The sequence below is a fragment of the Cyanistes caeruleus genome, chromosome 1 (assembly GCF_971803275.1).
Source record: "Cyanistes caeruleus chromosome 1, bCyaCae1.hap1.1, whole genome shotgun sequence".
In the NCBI taxonomy this organism is placed as follows: Eukaryota; Metazoa; Chordata; class Aves; order Passeriformes; family Paridae; genus Cyanistes; species Cyanistes caeruleus.
The window spans coordinates 65,760,603-65,787,695 of record NC_141701.1 but is presented as its reverse complement, the minus strand read 5'-3'; the positions used below and the strand labels follow the sequence as shown (position 1 = coordinate 65,787,695).

Genomic DNA, 27,093 nt, shown 5'->3' with positions numbered 1-27,093 from the left:
AGCCTGCTTGAATCCACTGAAGTTCATGCCAGGTACGACTAAGCACATAATTCTTGATCAGCTTCAGTTCTGAACTTCCTGAAAGTTCTTTTGGATATATCTAGTTTTCTAGGGAATGGAAGTCTTCAACTTGAGGAAACAAGCTGCCCATAATCATCCAGGTGACATACCAGGTAGCATGAAAGCCACCCTGACATTCACTGGAAGTATATGTGTAAAAACAGATACTGAGGTGCTAGTTTCAGATAGAATTGTCTACAGATCAGGCAAACATCACTACACTTTGCACCTTGCTTATACAGTCTTATTTTGAGAGCACCTGCAGAGAGCCAGAGTTCTCTGAAAAACATGTTTCAGGTTCAGACTGCAGCAGGTATGTCAGCAGGACGTTAGCTCAGAGAGCAAAAGATGACAATTTAAATGTTAATATAGTTTGTGCAGGTGAGAACAGAGAGGGAAAAGCACAAGGGTGCATGCATTACTTTGCAAGACACTCCTTCCCTGATGATACATGGAAGTTCTATTTTAGGAGTATCACTTTGGTCGCGAAAGGTGTCAGACATTTTCCCATAAATTGAAAGGCAGCCAGACTCAAAGCCCAGTGCACCTCAGAGGCACAAGCCACAGCAGCTTAATCACATTCTGACAATCTGTATGAGCAAAGCTTACTCTGCAGTGGGCATTCAGAAGAGTGCCTGAGATCGCTTCTCCTTTTTCATCTCCACCCCGTAAAACTTGATATAATTTAATGTTTTCCACCCTTCTTTTCTGGTGTGCAGCATCATCAAGCTCTATGAGATAACATTTAATTTTATGTTATGTGTTGAGCAGCTCCTAATGCAATTAGTCTCAATGTAATGGCGTAATTTGGTTTTGGATGGGAAGATTTACAAAGAAAATTAGAATAAATGAATGCACAAAGCACCAGCTGGTGCTTATACCTACTCCCACATAAGAAGAATATTTCTATTTGCAATCCTATGAAAGATGAGATAATTTGGATAACAAGGATCAACAAAGGGTGATGCAGCAGTTGGTCTAAACAGAAAGAAATCCACAGACAAATCCTGAACCATGTGGGATATAAAGCCTGCCAAAGCTGGCAGTAATCCAAAAGCATATTTTAAGGGAAATAAATATTGCAGTGCACAAATGTACCACATGGTGAATGACAGCAAGTGGCAACAGCAACAAGAACAGTAATAACTGACCAGCCAGCTCAAGAGCTTCAGCTGAAGAGGGCTCCTGACTGACAACTGAAATTGTGTTTACGCTTTTGATCACTATTTTGAGTAAGAGGATGTGTAATCTCCATCGTGTATTTGGAGGTTTTCAAACTCCAGATAGACAAAGCCATGGCTGACTTGATCTAGTGTTGGTCACAGTCCCGCCTTGAGCCCTCATAAAATGTAGACTAACATGTAGCATATGCAGAAGGCATTAGTGTTTGCATGCACTAAACATAAAATATCTAAGCTTTCCTGAGCAGCACGTGAACATGAAGAAAAGCATATATTATCAGCAATAATAAACTAATAAATAAATAATAAATAATAAACTAAATATTTAAACTAAAATTTAGTTTGGCAAACAGGCTATGCCCAAAGACAAGCAGGATTTTGCCTTGTCCTAAGTAGTAGCAATTCCTAACATCTGGACTATTTTGATATAATTGTTAACTCTGGAATTCCTTAAGCCCGTACATCAGAATTACACCTGGGCTTGCATTCAGACATATTTGAAGAAGCAAACAAAAGAAAAAAAAAAAAAGTGCAGACCTTTATCTTAAATACAGTCCAAATCTGCATGTGTGAACCTGCATGCACATGCACACAGGTATCCACGCTACAGGCTTATCCAGATGGTCATAGCCAGAAAGAATACATACTTCAAAGAGTTTTCAGGAGAAATTCATGTATAGGCACTGGGGAAATTGTACAGATGGTGCTTTGAATAAGAAAAGAAATTCTCTTGATGGGGTTCTGTGGTTAGCCATATATTCCTTATATTTAATAAATTAAGCAGGCTGGCAATTAGGCAATACATTTCTGCAAAGAAAGTTCACCAGTTTATCTTTCTAGCATCCATCCCTTTACTGAGAAATGGGTGAGGTTTATAAAAAGGTGAAAAGGTGACTTTGTGATTCACATTCCCTTGATATGCTGCAGAAGAGAAACCTCCACGTCCCAGATCAGAAGGCAGGACACACCCCTCATCAAGAGGAAAGTGTGACCAGGGGTGATAGGAAAGCTGCTGACTACATTTTTCATTTTTTTCTATTTTGCACAACGTCTTACTTCCTTCATTATACTTCCTTCATTGTTTCTGGCAGACAGCTGGAGCCCTGATGTCTCGAGGCTAAAAGAATCAAATACTAAAAAAATAGTTGGTGGAGGCAGGGGATGAGACCGATGAAAACTATACTTAAGAACATTCAGTAATCTCAAGCCTGAATTAAATTAGATATCTAATCAGCAAATTCTCCCACAGCACTTCTCCCTCAACACTTCCATATGGACACAGAGACACATACCTGAGTGTAAGGAATTCTCTAACAGATGGGAAAATACCTCTGCTGATTCCTCATAATCCCTTACGGATCATTTGCCACCATGACAGGTTCTATTACAATACTAAAGGAGAAATTGATCTGTTAGAAAGACTTTTCAAGCTCTGTTGTAAGATGAATTCCTCTTGTTGGTGTTTAAAAGGACTTGACATGATCACTTCTTCCCTGGTACTCTTGGGGTCTACATCCCAAAAGAAGTACCATTAAAAATCCTTGCAAAATGACTGCCATATACAAATTCCAAACTAACCCAGTGCTGACACAAATACATTTTTACTACATGCCATAACAAAGGGTGCCTCACCACGTGAAGTGGTAACTGCAAACTAACTGTACATATTTTTGATTCAACACAGATAGTATAAAAAGAAAAAAAACAAACCCCAACAACAGCAACAAAACCAGCAAGAAAAAACCCAAATCAAAACAAACAAACAAACAAAACCCCCCCTACTTTTCCCCCAGGTGTTTCATCTTCCAAAAACCAAGGTTCTCTTCTGCCTTGTCCAAAATGCATACAGCCCAGCTATGTAGTTACTAGTACACAGTTACAGAATACATATCACTTTGGTGCTGGAGAAAATGTGTGTGCTTTCAGATCTGTTGTAATAGAGCTGTAATAAAGCAAGGTCTGACTCTGAAGAAGAGTCTTATCACGGTAACTCATGGCTCTTCTATTTAACCTGTTAGAGAAACTCCCTTCCTGTTAGCTGCTCCCATTTGACTTTGTTCAGCTGAGAGCTCTGTCACATGCAGCTCAGATGGATCCAGCTGAGGCAACCACCCAGCTTCCCTGCAGCCACTGTCCAGATCTGCAGCTCTGCTACAGGTTATCAGCAAAGCAGCAGGGGCAGCAAGGGGAATGTATGACCATGTCCCAGTACACACAGTCCCAATGCACTCTATCAGACTTAACTGAGGATTAAAGAGGATGTAAGCTAGAGCACTGCAGCACGTATTGGGTTACTGAGTCACCAGCTTTTCCCTCATTTAATGCTGGAACCAGTATTTGAAAGAGTCTGGGAGGGGGAAAAAAAAATCCTATCCAGAGGAGGAAAGCCTATAGAAACATGCAGGACTGCTCTCCAAAAGCAGGGAGTGAGAGAGGACTGTGGTCTGCTGTGATCCCACATCCTCCTGCAGCTTAATCTTGTGTGTACAGGTTACCTATTAACAGCAGGATCAGGACACAACCTCGCACTTCCAGCCTGTGAACCAAATGACAGAGGAAATTTAACAGGATTTCTCCTCCTGAAAGCTGACAAATTAGTGCTATTTCAGCTACAGCTCTGATTCCCCCTTCCTCATATTTAAAATTACTTACATAAAGAAGTGTCTGGAGTTTGCCAGAAGACACGGAAAACAGGTGGATAAACTGCCTGACACATGACAACTTTTCACAAGTACAGCATTATCCTGAGGCCATGCCCATGAAAATGACTGGAGACTTGTAGGAAAAGTGGCTATACCACACATACATATGAGTAATTACTAGTTGAACCAGAACTAATTCTACAAAGAGCTATAGCAATTGTTAGCCAAATTGAGTCTGTCATGGCAGATGCTAAAATAATTGCTCAGGGAGATTACAGGCCATATCCAAGCAGTTAATTCATTAAAGGTGTAATATTCAGGATGGCAATGGAAGAGCAGACAAGATGGTAGCAAAGAGCACAGTTTTTAATCAAACAAGCACTACTAGCCTCCTCTGTCATCCACTAGTTCTCTATTTATATGAACAATTCATGCTTCAGTTACTGCTCAAAACTGCATATGTGTGCTTAGTAGCTGGCCTGAACGAATTTCTCTATGTCTTGGGTTTGGAAAAGACAAAGAATTTTGTAGTGTTTTGTACAGTCAGCAGTGTCAAAAATACACAAAGTCATTATCTCTGCTATAAATCCCTCACATGAAAAGAGTGGAGTATTGCTAAAATACTGTGACAGCAACTGGTTTTAACCAGCAAGATATTTCAGCAAACAGAGAGTCCTCAAAGATTCACAGAGGTGCTGTTTATAGAAATGTCTGCATGGGTACTTTCAGGGAAAAAAATATATATTCCACATGGAAGGGTTTTTTACCAAGGGTTCTTTTGCTTGTCTCTACTAGAGAAGAGAAAAGCTCCCAGATAATTTGTCTCCCTGTATGAACTAACCCTTGGCTCTACTCAGATGCAATTCCTAGCAGAGCAAAGGCTCATTTATGTCCATCAAATTCCACAAGATAGAGGTTATAGAGGATGTTATTTGCAAATAGGTCACATGCTGGCTGGCTGCAAAGGTGCATGTATTCCTGCAGAAAGGAATGCTTGAAGGAGACCGAGAATGGTTTGACACTGGATTTATTTTGCATTTTTCTCTGAGTTTTGAATGCAGGCAGTTAAAATCAGTCTATCCCTTAAAACTGCTCTATCCCTGAGCATTGATTACTTGTATATGTGCACTTTCAGGACACAGCAAAAAAAGAATACCATTTCATTTGGCAGAACTCACTGCAGAGGAAATGATGCTTGATATAACACAGATAAAAATAAATATTAGAGAAATATGCAGCAGAATGCTGCATACCAAGAACTCCAAAGTTACTTTTACAATTTTATAAGCTTGGATATGTGTGAAAGAAAACAGTGAAATTTGCTTTGCAGTCAGGTTACAGGTTACCTCATGCTGAATAGTACTTTACATCACAAAGCACACCACTCATTTACAGTTCAACATGATGCAGCAGGAGAGAACCTATTCCAAAAGGTGGAGTAAAAAGGCTTTTCTACAGATGTTATGCAGAAGTTCAGCAGAAGTGATTAAGGAAAATAAGTCTGTAGCCACATTCCCGGTCACGAAGGGATATACAAATTAGGTCCTCCTGAACTGCTTCTGGAAGTGACAGCAAACCAACAAAGGGTGTTGTGGCAGGCACAACATGTGAAACAAATAAATAGGTCACTGTGCAATGTATGTGATGAATTTTCTTAAGAAAGAAAACAATTTTCTCAAGACAGTTTTGTGGAGGTGTAAGAAGTGCAATGGAACAGAAGAAAAATGGGTGATTCTAAATATCAAACAGACTTTACAGCCTCTTGGACAAACAAATGAGAAAATCATGGCCTATCAGGTGAGACATTTCAGCTCCTCAGGGTATCCTGAGATAAGAGAGTGGGAAACTGGGAATCACAGCTGCACTGCAAGCAAGCCAGGCGCTGCCATGGGAGGCAATAGCATGGCCTCTTGTGTCTCCTCCTGCCTCAGCACCACCAACCATCCCCACCATTCTTCTCTAGGTAGCTGCTGTCATCAAGCAAACACAGCAACTCTGCTAGCCCAGTCTGGTCAGAAAGAAATTTCTGAATGAAGTGGTTTCTGAAGGCTAGTGTAGATTTATCACATTGTAGGAAAGATAGATCTGAAATAAAGGTTGACAACTTTTCCCAACTTAAAGTGTTTCTTTTTGAGTTCAGAATGACTTAATTTTTCAAATGTAATTCATTGCCACCCTCAACTAGACTTTTCTATAAGGTGAATAAATGTCTGCTTTCTGTTGCAAGAATCACCAAGTGAAAGTTATAAAATAAAATGGTGAGATGACTAGTGCTCCAGTGCATGTCTATATTACATGAACATATATAACAAGCAGATACAAGCTGATTAATAGCCATGCTGTAAATCTGTAATATTTTTCCCTCAAACTATCCCCTCAGATTTCAACACTGAAGATGTTCAAAGTGGTCCTACCACACACACAGAGGCAGACAATTTCCAAATGCTCCTGCTGTAAACCTCCTCTCTAATCACCTGCTGGAAGACAGCACACTAAAATAATGTTTACAATTAATATGCCTCTTCAAAATGGACACTCCAATAAAGAAAGACAATTATCCTCTGTCAACAGAAGAAAAGTACAATCAAAAGTAGTCACTACTGTCTACAAATGAGCCATTTTTCCGAAGGCTGTATACCAAATGCCTTTTCTTCTGTGAAGAAAAGACCTTGCATAAATCAGGAAAATGCAGACAAGGGGATATTCCAGCTTGGACACCTAGCATGTATCTAATAGAAAAGTAACGAAAACTGACTTATTTTTATATAAGCTTTTCTAAGATTGTCACTAGACCTGATTACTTACCCAGAGCTTTTGCCATTTATTCAACTAGATACACTCAGCCTGATCTGTAAAGCTGAGCTTTTATCAATTCTTAAACTGTATCTGATATATATGTATAAAATAAACACTGTTCTGACAGCCACCTTCTCCTCAAGTCATTGCATGGTGAACTTTACAGAGCAACCTGGAGATATGAAAACTGAGCTTTAACAATGGGTTGAAATAATGTTTAGGAAATGCTTCATACATCATACATTAATTTTATGCTTCCCCTACAGACAAGAAGCAACAGACCTTACATTAGGGTCCTGCAGACTGGAGGTCTTACTGGGATTTACAAAAGAGGTCTCTTCTTTCACAGCCTGTTAAAAGAAGGAGCCAAGGTTAGTACAATGTCCATGCACTTAGTATAATACAACTGTTTATTAAAAAAATATTCCCATAAGCACCTCAGAAAACTGCAGTACCCAAAATGCCTATTCTGTCCAGATCTAAAAGACATGATCTTCTTGGGCTTTCATATTCTACAGCTGAGACTCACTGTAATGAGCAACAATGCACAATGTGCAGGGCAATAGTGCAAGGAAGAGATTGGTACTGGAGGAGAAAGAAAGGAACACTGACATTTATGGTTCCTCCAGAAAGCACTTGAGCAGAAATCATACAAAATCTACACAGACAAGCGTATTGTAGTTGAGCTGTCCTTTCAATTGGAGTAGAATAAATATTTATGTAGCCTAACTGAAATAATGATGCCAACTTTTCATTCAGTCTTTGAAAACCTAACTGAAAAATGTGATCCCCTACATATATTCACACTGTATGCACAATTCACAGAAAATCTCACCCACTACTGCTCTCTGCTAAATTACAGAGTCCTGTCTATCATATACTATTTGTCTGTCGAGTTGAAAATACCAGTACTGCAAACTAACTTACATGGAAATTGCTTTATCACCTAGGAAATGCCCACTCTGGGCAGGTGTTGATATACTCTTTCATCTGAGATGCAGTATTCCACAATCCATGTCTCAATGACAGTGTGAGGACAACACTGCCCCCCACTACAGAAAATACTGATTGCAGAGACAAGAGTATCTCCAAATCAGTCAGGGACTTCTCAGACTGTGACATTTGCACCCTGCTACATGAACAGAAGGGGACTGAAATAGTCCCACAACAGAGTGATTTTTCAGTGTTCAGTATCTGAACCACAGTAATTTGAGGCCATAGGTCCAGATCAAATTAAATTAAATGTGTCAGTCTAATCCTCTTAAAAAAGGATGAAACAGATTTGTTCAAATCCATCAAATCCAAATCAAAGGATTTTACAGACTTGTAAAAATATTGTAATGTTACGTAAGACCTTCCATTCAATAAAAAGTTATATATTCTATTTGAGGGTACTCATAAGAAAAGGAAACAAAATCAAAGCCGAGTTTCTTCTATATATTAGTGATGAACTAAAATAAAAATATCAGTAGGGATACTCAATCCTTGGGGAAATTACCCAAGCTGTGCTAGGTTTGGGTTTGTTTTCCCCTTATACTAGGAGGAACAGAACCTTCATTGCCACCTCCTAGATCATTATGTACCAGATCTTCAGCCATGGTGGGAAGGGACTGTTCTAGCTTGTACACACAATTAATTGTATGGGCAATTAAACTGGAACCACTGGGAGCCTGACAGAAAGTGAACTCTGCTCTGGGTCTTCTCCAGCCCGGCAAGTACCTGAGGTGATGGGTTAGGCAGCATTTTGAGACAAGTCCTCTAGTAGTAAGTTCATCCCTTCCTATTAGAATTGTTGAAACTTGCATATTGATACCAAACCCATCACCTGCAGAGAGGGGACCCTCTGACCCTCACCAGCAGGTTTATCCCTCTCCTAGGGGGCTAGTTTACACAGAGGGAGCTGGCTTACAGCTAGGTTACTTGGAGGAGAACAGGATCAGCAGTAGCTACTGCAGAAGCTCCACTCCTATATAGTGCTCTTACATATTTGGGTTTAATCTCCCTCAGGCAGAAGGGTTTCCTCAGTCCTGCACAAACACTTCAGAAATTAAGGAATCAGATAAATGTGGGACATAATCACAACGCTACTGTCATTGCAACTCAGCCACCAAATGTTTTGCTGCTCAGGTTTTCAGTGAATTAGTGTCACATCATAGACCATTTGGGGATCAGGAGTACAATTTTTAAAATTTTAATAAATCTGTAGCTTTAAGAAATTCAGATCAGCTTTAGTAAACTTTTTTACTCATCTTCTAGTAGCTCTGTTTAGCATAATGTTTATTCAAAATCTATTGCTTTCTTGAAAGGGAAGAAAAAAAATTTAAGGACTTGAGAGAAAGCATTGAAAATCATTCTTTGTTGGCATAGATGAGCAGTGGAAGCAATATTTCTTTGTTCTACAGAAATTATAACGCTTTTTATAAAGCTGTTTGGTTTCTGAAATCTGTAAACATGAATCCAGCTGTCAGAAACCTAATACAAAGTCTCTTCTTCCACACTGATGTCTTAGCAGCATTTTATTGTTAAGTCTGTCAAGCTAGCTGCTTATTATATGTCAAATTGGTTACTTTTTAAAACTATAAATTTTAGTGCATTCCAATTTTCACCAAATTATTTGATCTGCATTTTAAGATGCACTTGAACACAACAACAGAAAAGAGATTACAGAGCTCAAGAATGCAATGCAGGGGTTGTGACCAGTAATGAAATTATAAAAATTCCACCTACTTAAATGCTATAAGCCATGGATCTCATTAGCCAGCTGAGAGGGCTTCACTGTGTTAGACCCTTGGTTCCTACTCAGCTCCATGACTACATTATTTCTCTCTTCTTTAGTCTTCTCTGCACTGGGAGGCTAAGGTTGCATCTCAAGACGTCATATATTCCTAAGTAGCACGACCAGCATTCTCCATCAAGGAGGGATTTCTCTTAATACTAATTTTTCTCTGTTATTGCTCATGCTTTAGAGATCAGAAAAGACTCCTGTACCCACAAGTAAGCACTGAAGACCAGTGAGCAGGTAGTCACACTCTAAATTGTAAGGGGAGAGGGAGCATGCCAAGAAATGGGAGTGGGGGGAGCTGAACAGCCTCAGGTGATGAGGCCTGCCCTCAGGGTGCCATGGCATGCACATTGGCAGGTACAGATTAACAAGGATGGGCTCATTCTTCTCCCCTTATGCCTCTTCTCCCTAACTGTGAATGGACAGATTTGGGAAAATGTTATTTCTGCAAACCCTTCTGCAAAGGGCTTCAGCCATCATAAAGTGTAGCCCCCTTGCTTCACTTGAGGGCTTATTGGGTTGTTTGTTTCAGAACAAGGTCAGTAAATCATCAACTGGCAGCCTGTCGCTTCTATTTTTCTTCTTAATGATGCAAATCACATTCACTAATCACAGAAGGACTCAGCCTTCCTGAAAAGACATGACTGTAGAACAAAGGTTATGCTTGTAGACAATCCTTACAATGAAATTCCTAGATGGTTTGCCTTCCTTTAAAAATAAGTGCACCTGCTGGGGCCAGAATTTGGGTTTCCATTGCAGGATGTCTCCCAGCAATGGAGCAAGGGGGTTTAGCAGAGGGAAGCAGGAGGTACCTGGTAGGGAATGTACACAGAGAGCTGGGCAGAGGCTCTCACCCACTGAAATCCCAGCACTGAGCTCTGTAAGAAAGACAGAGGCAGAAGCAAAGCATGGAACTGCTTAGATCTTAACCAAGGCAGATTCTCCCCTCCCACAGAGGTTGCTGCTCTGAGGGAAAGATTTCAGGGCTTAGCAGACCTGGAAGCCTAATTTATACAGAAGCAGATTAATTTAATAATTACCCAAAGAGAAACAAGATACTCTTCTGGCTACCAGACTGCAAACTAAATTAAAAGTTGATATATATAATCCAGCCACATAATGCCATTCTCTTTCTTTATCTGCATCAGGCTCAGAGGAAAAGAAAAATCATTAATGTTCTGATTTCATATGCCATTAACTTTCTGGATGATGTTAAAAACAAAGAATTATTTTATCATTTTAAGCATTACTTTATGCTATTTAGGGACAAGAAACATGACTGGGCAGCAATGCCATTGTACAGGCTCTCTTCACATATGGTTGCTAAGAAATAGTTTTACCGGAGGATGAAAAGAGGAGAAAAGAATTTAAGTAATATAAAATTTTGCCCACAACTCTCTAAGCCATCTACCTATGGGCAGCCTGGGAGTTCTCAGACTGCTTTTCAGTCAACTCCTGAGCACTGCTAATCCCTGCTGCTGCCTTGGCAGCCAGGTCCTCTGGAGCCTTAGAGAGGGGGTGGATGCTCCAGGGATGCTACAGCAGACTCTGCTGAGCTTTCTAGAGGGGGTGGGAACACTTTCTGGCCCATGAGAGTAATCCCATGCATGAATTCATAAATCCTGGTGGCTGGATTTGCCTAGTGAACAGCAGCTCCTTCAGTTTTCTTCTGATTAAAGAGTTAGCCCCAGGATAATGATGGAGGACAGAACCTTAAAATGGGAATTGGTTGCACCAAGCATGTATCAAGAGAGAAAATACAGTAAAGCCAGAACTTTGGGTGCAGCCTTCTGTGATTTTTGCCAGTGGGGCACTGTGCAAAGCAGTCTGTGTTCTTCATGCCTCAAGCCAACACCATGGGGAGCTAATGCCACCTGTGCCTCTCCTCCATCACAAGGGACATTGTTGCAGCTCTCACCTCTACTGATCCAAAACAGGAGTACTTTGGATAAGCAAAAAAACTGCATGAAGAAGCAGATCACTGCAGACAAGGGGGACTATCAGGTTCTCAGCTGAGAAAGACAAGGGTCTAGAAAGCTCATAGAAAACATATGATGGATCTTATTTAGCAATTTCACAAAGTTCTCAGTTGCAGAAAGGAAGGGAGAGCAAAACAGCTTTCAAGTGTTTGAAGATCTTTAAAGGTAAAGAAGGAATGACTCTCATTGCAGTGGCCTGGAAATACTTCTGTATTTTGGCTCTTTCTGAATCTCTAATGATGGTAAGGAAGCATGAATCATATTTGATTTTTCAGCTCTTTATCAACATTTTTATCTTTTGTCAGCCATGCCAAATGTTGGCTGATCTCATTAGATAATACAGGCTAAGGAACATGTCACCAGGAAGAATGTTCTGCCAAGGTAAACCTACCTTGGTGATTTAATATGTCAAATGTAACTTTTCAGGCAGAAAAGCATGATGTTTATGTCTCTTGGGAACAGACTACTCTGTTTTTCTCCCTCTGAATGAGGCCTGGCACCATGGGCTGTGGCGGGGCTCTTACACATCAAGGCAATTAACAGAACTTGTCTCATCATGTCCTGGCACTTAGAGGCAGCCAGAGAGGAGACAGAGCTGACATACACACAGCTCTCAGTCTTGTGACACCACTACCATGTTTGCCTCCACTATCCCAGGGAATAAATTCAAGATCTCATCAGTTCCCACATTCTGTTTATGTAAATCTTCACTCTCTTCTGTACCTCCAGCAAGACTGCCACATCATTTCCTCAGTTCCTCACCTGATTTTGAGGTATCATTGCTGACACACTTCTAATGAGCTGCCATGTATCACATGTGTATCACACACAATCAAAATCTTGTATTTTTACACACGTGGAACCATCAAATTCCTGTAGCCTCACTTTTTAAGTTGAGCAAGTCTGTTTCCACATAGCAACTGAAGACAGAGAATTTGAAGCTGAGCTGTTTTTAAATTCCATTTTTACGAACCATTATAACTGATGTGATGCTGCACTTGCTGCTGTTCCAGTTGAGAGTCCCAGTGCAGTTGCTTCTTTTTACCTAGCCTGAAACTTGACAGTGAGGTTATTGCTCATCCAAGTGGGTGACTAACAGCAACAGCTTTAGCAAGGAAGGCACAGTGTACATAAGGAGCTGTGGAAGCTTCCCCCACAGCCTGAACACCTCAGCTGCGACCTGTTATGCTCACATAATTTCAGTTCTGATCTCTGTGCAGACTGTCAAATTGTGCAGTAGCTCGATGCTGTGAATAAGGACGGATGGAGAGAGGGAGGAAAAGAGGAGAGGGAAGCAAACAGCCCCTAATTCATGATGGAAGGAGCCTGAAATGTTGGAAAAGCTGATCCTTTCAAGGTAGTTAAGCCAACATCTAGTGAAAGCTGAAAATTCCTCTGGGTATCCAGAAGGATTTATTTAAGTCCTATTATAAGAAAGATTGCATATGATTATAAATCCTCAAGTGTCTTCCCCTCACCTACTCTATTTTCATTCATGACCTGATTAGGGTTTGAATCCAGATCTCCTTAAGTGAATAAAGCTCCAAAGACCCAGCTTACATAAAGACTGCGATTTTTTTCTAGAAGTATATGGTAAAAGCATCTGGACTTTGAAGATGACAAGTCCTTACATATGATTCTTTCCTTAAAGGAGGCAGAACACTAAAAGAGACAAAGAATCGTCAAAAATGTAGCCATGACACACTAGGACTGTGGATCACCTCACTTACACACCTTTTCTACCATAAATAATGCATAGATGCCAGTCTCATTTACACTGCAGCCATGGCTTGCATCTATGCAGAGAGCACAGGATGACACCTGTATCCTGCATGACCAGAGGATATTTTCTGTATTAGGGAACAGTCCTTTCCTCAAGACAACTCTAAACAGCACAGGCAACCTGCACTTACTCACATATTTGCAATACTTAAGGCAAAACTGCATGATATTCAGCCTGTACTTGTTTCTAGGAAAGGGAGAAAAAAAGAGAGATGGCTATCAGCCTGGCCTCAAGATTTACATGTGTATAGGCTTGCCAAGAAAGTTAGTGTGTGAAAGGACTTAGAGGACTGAACGTCCCTTTGTTCAGCCTAAATGTCCCTTTGTTTACTGAGAACCAAGGCAGGGGAATCAATGACGGGAGAACCCAAACCTGGCTTATTGAAGATACCTCTCCCTGGCCAAGAGTTTCCATTGGGGTTGAAAAGGAAGAAGAAACAAATGGGATTTTGTGTGCTCTTTTGTAAGGATCCTGCAGCTCCAAACCACCTTTTCTCACCACATTTTTTTCTCAGCAAACAACCCATAATGTAGCTCAGTAGTAATGTCACCTCTATTTGTCTTCTCTAAGCTGCACTGCAAAAAAGCGCCTGCAGAATGAGCTTGGCCTTCCCTTGTCTGCAGACAAGGGGAAGATGTGAGTGATGCAAAAATCAGCTGCAGCAGAAATCCGTGAGAAACGAGATCCTTCCCTGTGCTAACCTGCTAGACACACATCAACCCAAGGATTTAGGAGAGCCTGGGTAACAGGTGCAGAATACAGACACCACTTGTGGATGACAAACTGCTAGAACGCAACACACACCGCCTGCCAAAATAAAAAGCCCTGCTGAGATACCTGTACATTTGCTCAGGACCCTGTGCTTAATTTTAAGGACAATTAGGATTTGTCCAAAGCCAGAATGGATATAAATAGCAACTGAAACCTGCAAGTATCTTCCCTTCATCACTTGGGCCGTGAACTTTTTGGCAAAAGGGACTCTTTGTGATACTAACAAGTCATGTCTGCTCAATCACAGCATATCACAGCACTGACTCATGCAAGCTGCAAAAGGGGGTTTTAAATGCTAGGGAGAGCTGGTCTTTTGTATTCTGACAGCTCCTTACTGCTGCTTTATACGAGTACCTCTCAAATGAAGAGCCTGGAATATATGCAAAAAAAAAAAAAAAAAAAAGAAAAAAAGATATGTCAGTTGCTTCACAGTGTTTAGGGCTCCCCTGGAGCTTAATTACAGGGGAGCTGTGACATGTAGTGTGTCAGCTAAAAGGTGGCATATCCCTGTGGCACGGTTTGAGAGGTGTGTTGTGAAATATTACTCATTTGCTCTTGCCCTACAGGTAACTCTATGGCATGCCCCGTGCAAACCACAGGTTCCCACAGCTGCCTGTGGGTTCCTCACACTTCTCACCTGTGGGGTCCAAGGCAGTGAGCTCCTAGATCCAGCTTCCAGCATCCCCATGCACACTGCAGTTTGATTCTACATTTAGCACATAGATATTCACATCTTCTCCAAATTCCTTTTTTTTTTTTTTTTTAACCCTCACTCATGTTAGTTTTCTGCTGCTCTATAAACCACAAGCAGGGCTAAGTGATCAGCACCATAACCTTACAAATTTTTGGTCTCTAAGTGAGAGCTATAACTGTGGGAGATGTATTGTCCCCTAGGAATGTGATAAAGAGCTCTTCAGCACGATTCTGAAATGAAGAAGCACAGAGATCATATTCCAGGATATATTTTCAAATGCCTAGCAACATTTCCCCTGGTTTCATTTTTTAGATCATATGCACTGGAATCGTTAATTTCTAAGGCTCTCTTTTGTGTTGGTGCCTAGCTGCCATTAAAAAAAAAAGTAAACTACAAAAAATTTCTGTCCCAGCTTATATTTTCCATTTGCAAACATCTACTCCATTCTCTGAATTAACAAGGAACAGCTTCTTCTTCTACTACATGCAGGAGGTGCTTTCATAAACTTGTCACATCCTGATGTTAGTAGCATATGGTATTGAAAATATTCCTACTGCTTGAAGGGAGAGCTGTTACAAATGCTTCAAGCAACAGTTTGTTAATTTTGGATGAGATCCTACAGTGCACCAATATTTTTCTCATGCTTTTAAACCTAACCATATAATGAAGATGCCCCATGAAGTTTCAAAAAGAACGAGCTAGACCATGGATTTTTTGGGGCCCTCAGAAGAATATTTCTTTCCAAACACCAATGTGCATAAGACAGAGTGTTTCTTTCTTCCTCCTTATACAAACTAGAGGAGCAAATTCTCTTTTTTTACCTTCTTTTTTTATTTTTTTTTTGTGCTATTTGTGAAATAAGGGGATAACTGTGCTCTACATGAGGAAAAGCAAGGCTGCCTTGCTTTACAACTCAAGGATTATAGGCTGTGCCTTACAGAGCCTAGATGTACCTCTTGCTCTGGCTACCTAGCAAATTGAAATATGACAGTACAAAATAAAGAAGAGATGAGAAATTGGAGTGTTACAAATAAGGCCAGAAGGCAAGACTTCTCAGGGATATAATATGGAACTGGCATCAAAAGATAGAATTGGGCAGAGGATAACAACATTAGCCTTCCAGATATACTGAGCAGCAAGATATGTCAGACGGGGTCAAAGAGGCACAGGATCACAGCCCTGGGGGAATACATGGAGTTAAATAGTTGTCTTCCATGAACAAAATTATTCCTTATCTGCTCCCTTAAAAGGATGCTGTGTGTCTCAGCAGTGTAATTCCATCCCAGCTCACTTTTCCCAGAAGATGACAGAACTGCCACTGGGAAATGGCTTAGCTATTGGTATTCAGCTAGTTGTCTGGGGGGCTAGGGGCAGGTAGAGAGAATAATTGGGTGGGTTTATGGTCTCTAATACATTGGTTTATCAGGTCCTCCTGCAGCTGCCTTCCCTTCTCCACCTTCTAGATGACAAAGGTTGTGTTTCCACTGATTCCTTCACCATGACCATTTTTTTATACTCTTTTCAGTGCTTGTGTAGCCACAGCTTCTCATTTTAACAGCTGATCATTGTCTGGTCTCTGCCTGCTTATTTTTGCAATGTATCTGAGAAGGGTGATCTTTCATAATTGACAGAAGGGGAGCTCAAGTGCAGAAGAACTCATCTCTAGTTACACAGGCAATTTTGTGGTTAAGCAGGTAGCTGAATAGGGATTTCTAAGATTAAGGTGACTTCCTAATTTACTGGCTATAAATCTTAAACCATACTTTGTTAGCAGTGAAAGCTTCAGGGAATTCAAACTAAACCTTATGCCATTATTTTTCCACAATATATCCTATACTGAAACAGTCATCTTTACCTTCCCTCCCCTGAAATAATAAGATTGTTCTCATTGAGGCCAAGTCCACAGACATCTACTTGATCCAATTTGACTTTTGAAAGCCTTGTGAAAAACAACACAGGCAAGAAGGAAAAGAGGAATGCTCAGTTTGCTCTGAAAAGGAATGCTCAGTTTGCTCTGAAAGTGATTTACAACACAGCAGCAGCTAAAGAATATGGTTATGGCAGAAAAAGCAACCCAGGATGTTTTCTCTTGGAAAGCCTCAGACTGAGAAATTAAGGCAGAGCAGGTCAATTGACATATGTATACGCTGAGCATATTTTCTATCTTGCCTTAATAATGTATTCTGAATGCAGCAGCACACACTGCCTCCAGCCTTTAACTATCCAGTCAAACATGACCATTAAGCATATTCAGGAGAAAATACAAATATGAGAAGTATACCATGATATCCTGTAGAAAAGACACACAGCAAAAACAGAGGGTAAACCCAGGGGCAGAAATATGCTGCATAAAACACGGTTGATACAACACAGAATTCAGAGAGGTGAGAGAACTGCTTTAAGCAAAAACTAAAAGAAAAAAAAAATCACCCAAACAACTACTTCCTCCTTATGCTGCCAGATTTATGGTTTCTGCTATTGAAACCTAAGGCAGTCAGAATAACCAAATTTTGATGCTTCCTTAGATCTGGCTAGACCAATTGAAAGTTCTTTCAGGGAACAACAAATACATAAAGCTGATAGTTAACAAAGTCCTTTGCAGGGCAAGTTGACCTGGTATGCTACTGTGAAAAGAAACAAAGCAATGGAAATACCAACATAATTTCTATTCAAAGAGAATGGTGCGCTCAAGGATACCACAAGAACTTGGGATAACATTACAACAATCTTTCTACATCTATTTTTGTTCCTAAAACTTTGCATATGGCTTTTATTTTTGCACAAATGGCATTATCTCTTGCCCACAAATTTCACATTTTAGATTTCAACCTCTGACTGGGAGAAAAACTTTTTACAGTCATGCTATTTAGCATCAGTTTTCAGCTGTATGGCATCATTAAAAGAGTATTTTTGAAACAGGATGTATCTAATATAAGCATTAACCAAACAGTAAAAATAGAAGCTTAAAATTGAGTTTAAAACACACAAAGAAGTAGGAAAACAAAAGACTAGATAATATTTCACACTCAGACATCTAAAGCTATTCCCCTGAAATAAGGGTTGCATTTGGATATATAGATATTATCATTAGAACAATCTTAACCCCAGTTTCCATGAGTAGTACGTAGTCTCAGAAAACTCTAGAGGTTACTCTTTCTAAGCTACAAAGTAAGTAAAAGCTACAGTGACAAAACAGAGATTTCCTTAGGCCATCTTTCCTATTTTCTCAGCCTCTCTTGGCTGTATTAATCATGACAGTAAGGATAAATTTCCTACTTCTACCAACCATATCAATCATTTTGAGTTACCTGAAGAAACTGAAGGGCAGCAACAGAACACTATGTCAATGTGCATACTTGACTAAAAATAAGGTGCTTCCTCAGGAGGAACAATGGGATTTTGGAAAACTGGTGAAAGCTATGCCAAAACTAAAAAAGTAGAATATTAAGCACAGATTACCTGGGCACCTACTCTAAAAGCAGCTTCCACTTGAGCTTTGAGGATGTTGCACTTCAAATGGTCAGGTACAGATGAAGGTGACACGGGGGCATGAAGAGTCTTTTCCGATACCTTCTTCTCTTCAGCCTGTGTTTATTAAAAAAGCAGCGACATACATTAGAAAGATAAGTTCATAAAATTATCAAAGATTAATTTTTTACTTGGAATAATTTGATTCAGCAATACTGGCTACAACTTCCATATTCATACCCTGATATATACACCTTAAAAGCTTTCAAAATATTTAATGACTTGATCCTATATTCAAGACAAGAATAGCCCCCGGGAAGCCTGAGTAATAGAATCAAGAAAATGATGTGGAATGAAGATACATTAAAAAAACCCAGCCAAGGCCAGGAGTGGTTGCTCAAACCTGTGATCACACTGAGGAAACAAAACATTGTCTCAGAATATCCCACAGAAGGCAGAAGACCAAACAGCACAACTGTAGTGAAAACTATACCTTTAAAATGCAAAGATTTGCAAGTTTAACCAGAGAAATATGAATGAATCTCCACTTAATTGCAAGTCAAGCAAAATCTCCACAATCAGAAGAAAAATCAAGGAACTTTAAGCATTGCTGATGCTGTTTCCACTTGATATCAATCCTTTACCTATACAGTGCTCTGAATCAGAAATTTTGGCCTCAGGACATCTAGTGTGGTGCCCTGGCTAAACATGACCTAAAGGTTTTATGCCTTGAACAAACTATATCCATCAGAAATTCCACGTTAATAAACTTCCCACGCAGAAGAGGAAAACAAAAAGACAATGTAATACTAATGTATCAACAAAGAGAGTATGAGGAGACCAGGATTATAAACATGAACTCTTAAACAATCAAACTGTAATATGTCACATATTTTTAGAGAATAATTGGGCAACAGCATAGCAGCCATTGCAAACTTCCCTATTCTTCCTGTAAGTGACACCTGAATTACAGATGAGTAACAGCCTCAATTGTGCATTCATACTCTGCTCTCATGGCTGAGAAGGGCGAGTGGCTGTATATACCCAGACAGAACAGACATGTAATGCTGTCACTCAGATATCAGCCAAAACAGGTACAGTGCATCAGTACACCAGGTCTAGTGATCCTTGAGGTTCACCTCTGTCAAGTGTTTCAAAACAGAACCAATCATTTTGTTGCCACTGAAATTACCATATAATTAATCCTTTAACTTAAAAATCTGCCTCCTTTATCCTTCTGCCCTCCCCCATACCATCCCACTGGCTGATGGTAACTAGTCATACTGACTCTTTCCTCAGGTCCTTGAGCAAGCACAGACAAATGTGTGACATATCAAGATTCAGGGGACACTTTCTGCAAGTGGAGCAAGTCGCAAAAGCAATTGTGTTGCCTGAGGAAACTGTTCAGCAAATACTGGGGAGGAAAAGAGCCAGACCTTAGGAGAACTCTGTTGAGACTGCAAGATATTTATGTGTAAGCAAAGTTGGTCTAGCAGCCTTCTGCATCCAAAATACCATAGCTGCCAGGTATGATTTTGAACAACTGTCTGTTAAAGGACTGCTCATCATGAGATTTTTTTTTTCCTTCCAAGATTATAATAGGTCTTACATGTTTATTTGTCAAGATACATTTACATTTTTAGAGGAAGATATATTTGGACTTTCCATTCTCCCCAGTCTCCTCCTAAGGGAAAAAGAAAATACATAAAATGAAAAGTGACAGCGTCTATCTGGAGCAACTTATGGAACTGTAGTCATCTATTCAGTATTAAATATAATAGTAGTAGCTTGGGAAGTATATGAAGAAAAAAACCCTGGCAAATCTAAACATAAAATATTTGATTGCCATAGGTGTCTTTTCTGGGATACTCCTAAAGCTGAGAAGTGGAGATAAGCAAAAAGACAAAATTATTTGTAAAGAAAGCACAGCTTTTACTTCACTGATATTCTTGGTAGACAATGTGAACACATTTTAAAAAGGCTGTTATTACTGCCAGCTTTCATGTGTATTGATTTCTAACAGCAGAAAAAACAACACACTAAGCAGTGGCATTTCTAAAGGCCATGCAAAATCCTACCTTTGTTTTAACATTGTATACCAATTAAATCACATTTCAGTCAAGCAAGACTAAACAATTGTATTTTACTTGCTATAACAAGACAAGGCTTGTTTAGGAGACAAGCTTGTTTCATAACAAGAAATGTTCCCAAGTCCCATCCTTCTGTTATTCACATGGATATAGATATTTTTCAGTCCTATTGTTCCTCCTCCACTGCCCAATTTTCCCACACTGACCAAGAGGAAGATAAAAGCTCCCAGGGGTGCTCTATAGCTGGGAATCCTCAAAAGATCTAAATCTCCTGCTGTATTCAGTATTGTGCAGATTACTCCATTTAATGGAGAGCCCCAGTGTGAGATCTGATGTGCAGGTCTCACATTGAGATTCTTGAGAGGTCCAGATGCTGATGGTGGCTGATCTGTCTGAAAGAGAAAGCTGCTGGTAGAAGGTGCACACTTCTCAGGAGCCAATCCTGGTTATTCAGTTCTGCTTTGGTCCTTGTTCAGGTCACACTTTAAGGGTTTCATCTTCAAGCAAGCAAAACTTGCTTTGCTTGCACTGCAAGGGGAGCAGCAGCACCTTTAGTGAGTGGTCACAAGAGAGGAGCAGACACTGCTGCAGTTGCTGCTCACTTGTCCTGCTCAGCAGCTGCTGAGCCAAGAGCCAAAGGCCACCACGTGCCCCTGCCCCAGTGGAAATGCCAACTGCACACAAACCACACACATGGCTTGGGACTGCTCAGCCTGACCCAGGCCTTCTTGAGCTTCTTAACACACATCAGAGGCTCCTTTGCCAGCCTGCCTTGGCACTGACAGGCTTGTCTGCCACAGAGCAGCACACCCTGAACCACTGCTGAATTCTGCTCTCCCACAGCTGATAGCTGAGACTACCACACGCAGAGTCAGTGGCACTGAGGATTCCAGATGTAAAGTAAACTTTAATCACAGAACAAAGCAGCACCTCCATTCTAAGCAGCACACATTCATTCTGTTCCAAGCATCTGTATAAGTTCCTATTTTTCCGTAATGTCACTAATCTTCACATACAAGCTCATTCATCCCCCAATTTACCTCCTAAAGTATAAACGTTGTAAAGAATGCAAAAGAAAATAAAATATTTCACCTCTATAAAAGCGCATGCAGAATCTTCCATGGTTCAATTCACTAGTTTATAAGAAAATCAAAGATCTAAAACCTATCTGCATTAGCAATCTCCAAAGACTATTGCTACAAGAATAAAAGCTTTATTCTACTTTATTTTGCTGTATAACAAAGAAATTTTATATTTCCAGAATCCTCACTGCTCGCAGCATAAAGACAGCAGCTAGGCAGTCATCAGTTGAACCAGGCTGGCAGTTATTAACATTGTCTTTTTTTAATTTATAAACTCAGAGTATTCTGTTTGGAAGTGATTAGAATGCTAAACATGCCAGGATGTTAATGAAACTTCCTATTTTATTATTTTTATTATGCAATTCAAAAGAATCTTAGATGCCCCTTTCTAGTGAAAGTCCTAGAGTAAACTTGCATTTGATTTGAAAGAGATAATATTTTTGCTTAGAATTTCAATTTAAACTCATCCGAAAAGGTTTAGAAATTAAGAAAAAGCCCATTAAGATACCTGATAACACTCCAGTTTTCCCTGTCCAATTCTGTTGATCTCAATAATAGCAATATGTTTACATTTCTTTCACCATTAATGTGGAATATTATTTTTCCACAGAAGGAGAACACTGGAGAATTGCATTTAAATGGAAAAAGTCAAACAAGCGCAGATATATATACATATAAAATTAGAGGCTTTTTTTCCTTTTTATAATTGAGGTCTTACATTTGCTTTTTCTCCTCCCAAACATTTACTTTAAATTCAATTACATTTGCTGATACTAGAACTGAAGGCAGATTTGTAGAGTGTTAGATAATGATGACACTGACTTTGGTTTGCAAAGCTAAGTGAATATTAAGTACACACACAGAATATAAAAATAGTTTCATGAAACACAGCAATACCACTCTTGTACATAACATTTCCAAGCCCTGCTTTAAAGGGTTCATGCTTTGTTCCACATCAAACTTTACCAAGAGCAAGATTCATGATCTTGTGCCTCTGTGAATTTATTGATAGCCTCTTCTTAGCCAAACAGCATGTTTAAAACATGTATTTGACTGGAGATAACTGAAGAATAGAATGAATATTTTTTTCAGGAACGCTGGTCTATTTTTGTCTCCAGTCATCACTACAAGTGGGAGGTAAAATTTTAACAAAGACAACACAAATATATAGGTTCTGAAAGCACATTACCTAACTGTGATTTGCTGGGACTCAACTACATCTGCAAATGTGTGTGGAAATCTACAGACTCTTTTGCCCCTTTTTCACCAGGAAATTTATTGCTTTTAACCATGTGACAGCTAACACCAATTATGAAGACACCACAATGGTAAGACCTGTACAATTATTCTTATTTGAGGCAAAGTTTACAAGCAGAAACTGCATCTCCTTTATTAGAAAAAAAGTACAATTGAACAAACAAACAAACCCCTCATTAAGCTGTCAGACAGACTATTTTCCTCAGGTTAGCCATTAGTTGGTCTAATGAAAGATATAACTCCCAGTAAATTTTGTTATGCTTATATCCTCAGAGTAAACCTCTTTAGCTCTTGGTATCAAATTTATTTTATAAAATGCTACCTCTGTCACTGTGAGCTTCACGACAGTCTTAGTGGACCATGGTAGCCATGTTTCCTGGCACATACCCTCTGATCCATGTATCACACACAAGAGTCTCAGGTACATCAACAAGGTGGGCTCATTCTGGGGGTTTGCTTAAACTACAAATGATTTTAGGAACCCCTGGCTTTGGGCATCTCTGTTACGCAGGAAGCAGGTAGTTCCATATATTTTTGCAAGTGGTATTGTTTGGAAGCAGACAATCTGTGTTACAGGGCAGTCCTAGAATATAGTTTTACCCTGCTAGCAAAAGGCTGTAAGTTCAGAGGAGAGTTTGCAAAGGCATTAAGGCTCATCAGGCTGGCTGGCTGAACCTTTCCCAATCTGCCTGCAGCTTTGTTCTAATAAATCTAGCTGTAGCAGCAATAATTTTATATGGAAAACAGTAACACCGGTATTCTTTGTAGAATAAGGTATTTATGACTCTAACACAGACGTAGTTTAAAGCACTGAAGGGCTGACATGGAAACAGGGGCCTTGAGAAGGGAAGACACAGGACATGGTGTAGAAGAGCGCTGATATGGAGCGATAGCACAAAGGGCACAGTCTGGCACTGGGGACCCATGGCTATAAACAACTCACCAATGGCTGGCTAAACTGCAGACCTGAACTTGGACAAAATTTGGTTTAGGGGCAATAAAGAGAGTGAAAACATAATATATGGCATATATATGTAAAAGCCACCACATACAGTAAATTGGGGTGCAATGCAAAGATGCAGATGAATGACGAGAGAGAAAGATGTAAAGGCTTATTTGAAAACAAAAAGGACCCAAAGGATATTGTAGAGTGAGGGGAAAGAAGAAAACATGAGTATGGCTGGATAGAACATTGGAACAGGCTTGCCAGGGAAGAGGTTGAGTCGCCATCCCTGGAGGTATTTAAAAGATGTGTAAATGTGGCACTGAGGGACATGGTTTAGTGCTGGACTTGGCATTGCTGGCTCAGCAGTTGGACATGATGGTTCAAAAGGTCTTTTCCAACCAAAATGATTCCATGATTCTACAACCATCATAATTTCCCCTCTGACCTCACCAGAATGAAATGGCCAACCTTAGAACCCACAGGTGTAGGGAAAGGATGAGCATAACACCAGGAAAAGAGGTAGAAACAATTTGAAATGTATTATTATTCTTTCTTTTTATGCAATAATTACAGCTGGGCTAACAATTACTAGACTCCCAAGATTTCAGAAATGCTAACAATACATTCTTGGCTTTATATTAGAGACACACACACACACACACACACACACACACACACAGAGCAATGAGGGATGGGAGAACACATTTTTGTAATGAAAGGCTTCCAAGAAGAAAATCACAAATACATTCATAGCTACAACACTTAGGATTTTCTGTCTTGGAGATTAAGGAGTCTGCTAGCACCAAAGGGCATGAAACACAAGTTGAAACAGACTTTCATCATTCAGTAGGTGGACAGACATGTACACCATACCAAACAGCACTGGAAAGGAGGTTGGACACATCCATTCATCATTCCCATGAGACGAAGTTTGCTGTAGCAGACAATCAAATTAATTAACTGCAGAATCTAATTTACCCAATTTCTTGCTAATTCTCCTATGGGTCGATTATTAAGCCTGACAAATTCTAGCCTGAAAGCTCTTTGCTTGAAAAAAATAACAATTAGCAACAGGAAGAGAGAGTGAAAACTGGGACTCCACAACAGATGTGGAAATGGTTGTTTTTTGTTTTTTTTTTAATCAGAAATAAAGTAAATGAAACAGCTTTGTAACATCTTCACTGGTTTTATTTAAGCATAATATTTTGGAGGATGCAAAAGTAGGCCATAAAAAGCACTTAGTAGACCAGAAATCAATGGACCAGTGCATGAGAGGAGTTAACACATTTTTTTGCCAGAAACTAGACACACTGAACACTCATTAAAGTCTGTTTGCTGCTGAACTGAGTAGCTAGTTAACTACCATAACCAAAGGAACTTTAATGGCCCCACTCTCAGTTAAAAATTCTTGTCACACATTGAGATTGTTCAATCTGGTCGAACCTGCCTTGTTGCCTTTCTGCTGGGCAGTGCTCTATGGCATTTCAGCCCAGGGTTAGCCCAATACTTGCAGCATGTTCCTCTCTTTCACTTGAGAAGTCATCTGCTGAGGCAATCCCAGGCTCTGCTCAGAGCTCAGGGACCTGTGGTTTGTTTGTTTTAGCTTTGTGAGCTCTGCATACACATTTCACCAGGATCTAGGTCAGACAATGGTGCTTGAAGTAGAAACCACAAGCAAAAGGCCAAAATAACTTCAGAATTATTTGTTGGTCACAACCCATAGCCTGTAATGTAAGGGCTGGATCACTGAAATGCTTTCCAGTGGTGACTGGGCCAGTTTCAAGAGTATGTACAATTTTCAGATTGCAAAAAACAGTAATTTTAATAAATTTTGAGGGGCTGGCCTCTTTTGCATTCACATGGTAGCTGCTGTTCATGGGAATGCTGCCCAGTTCTTAAACCCAAACCCTTAATGACTGCCAGGGGAGGGTTTTCATTAGACAGCCTATGTCTCTAGCCTTGCCTTTTGCTGAGCTTCTGCCAGAAACAGAAGCATTTAGCAGCTCTTGATGCTCATTACAGGACTTTTTCATCAGCTAAACTTTGACTGATGGCAGACTCATCACAGCAGACACAGGCTGCATTTGCTGTGCAGCTGCATTTATTGTGAAGCTCTGACTTGTTATGATACTGGGTTCTACTAATTAGTCCTTAAATAAATAATCCATCTGACTGTAGACAAGATTCTAGAGCCGTCAGGACAAGCCATGAAAACCTTTAATTATAGAAGAGCTGAGTCCTCCCGCCACAGACTTGCAGTGAATATGAACGAGCGAGAGGATCAGAGATCAGGCAGAAGTTGCAGGTACAATATTTTAATTACTTGCACATTATGATGGGATATAGGATCAAAGTGTTCTAAGCTTTCAGCTTAAGAAAGAAGACAGATCAACTCATTTTGAAACCACAGGGGTACCATTAAGATCACATCTCTGAATCTTTTGTGCAACATAGGTCAGATTGGTTTACCCAGTTGTGCACTGTGGTCAATGTGGGGGGAGTCCTTCACTTTGGCCCTTTAAATGTCAAAAAACTCAGCTCTCAGTGAGCTCAATAGTGTAGGACAGTCCTTTAAAGCATGTTTTGGACATTGCACCTGAGAGAATGCTCTGTGCTGGGGCTCAGATAGAGTATCAGTAATCACATCTGAACTACACAAGTCCTCTCACAAGACATGGTTATTCATTGGATGAGTCTGAGATGAAGAATTTTCCTTTGGTAAACTATGTCAGTGCTTAAAAACCTTTGCCTATAAAAAGCTGTACTTATTACCAGTTGAGAATATTTCTAGAAGATGAACTTGAGAAATGTACTTAGGAATAAAAGGCGACTTTTGCATTTCAGCCCAGTTTGTTGACTTTATGCTTTATTTTTTAATTCCCACTTGAGCTAGACAAAATTAGAACTCCTCACAGGTGAAAACCAAATAGATCTGGGAGAAAGTCTAAAATATTCCACCTTCCTCTGTTCATTGAGAAATCTCCAAAAATCATGACTACATTAATAAGGCATAAGGACTGCAGTCCATATCTGAACTACACCACAATCCTATGACAAACACTGAACATGGTTCAAGGAATTCTTAATGATAGTAAATCCACTGCATAATGGAATAAATTCAATTAAGTGTAATGTTGAAAAAAAAAAATCCAGTATTTAATTTTCTCATTAGAAACACTTGGCTCACTGATTTTCAGCCTGGACTTCCATCTCCTGGAATCTCTCATCCAGAGAAGAGAAAGACTCTGCTGCATAGATACACAGTCCCTTCATGCTTGTATTTTTGGTACACTTGGTCACGTCCCCTTGGATTTTGTATCTCCCTAACACTTTCTGAAGGAATGTCAATAACAAAAGGCTGTTTGTAAAACCAAGGTAAAGTAATTTAGTCGAGTTCTTCCTTGAGCTGACAAAAAACTCTCAAAACGCCACTTTTCTTTTAACAGGTCTGTACAAAAGAATCTCTGGGGGCCCAGATTCATCTCTTTTGAAGACAGTGGCAATGCTTTCATTGACTTCACAGGGTCCAGCTCACAGGACCTGTGTGGTTGCAAATCAGATA

At 39.9% G+C, this 27,093-nt stretch overlaps 1 protein-coding gene across 4 annotated transcripts in view; it reads right to left on the bottom strand.

Moving 5' to 3' along the window:
* Positions 1 to 27,093, bottom strand: part of EPB41L4B (erythrocyte membrane protein band 4.1 like 4B) — a 167,753-nt gene that overhangs the window by 38,698 nt on the left and 101,962 nt on the right. For all 4 annotated transcript variants that reach the window (XM_086896711.1, XM_086896717.1, XM_086896732.1 and 1 more), the window contains 2 exons: positions 18,148 to 18,273; positions 6,962 to 7,029 (listed from right to left, as the gene is read on the bottom strand). In XM_086896711.1, the coding sequence (XP_086752837.1) occupies positions 6,962 to 7,029; positions 18,148 to 18,273 (194 nt within the window). The remainder of the gene's footprint in view (positions 1 to 6,961; positions 7,030 to 18,147; positions 18,274 to 27,093) is intronic.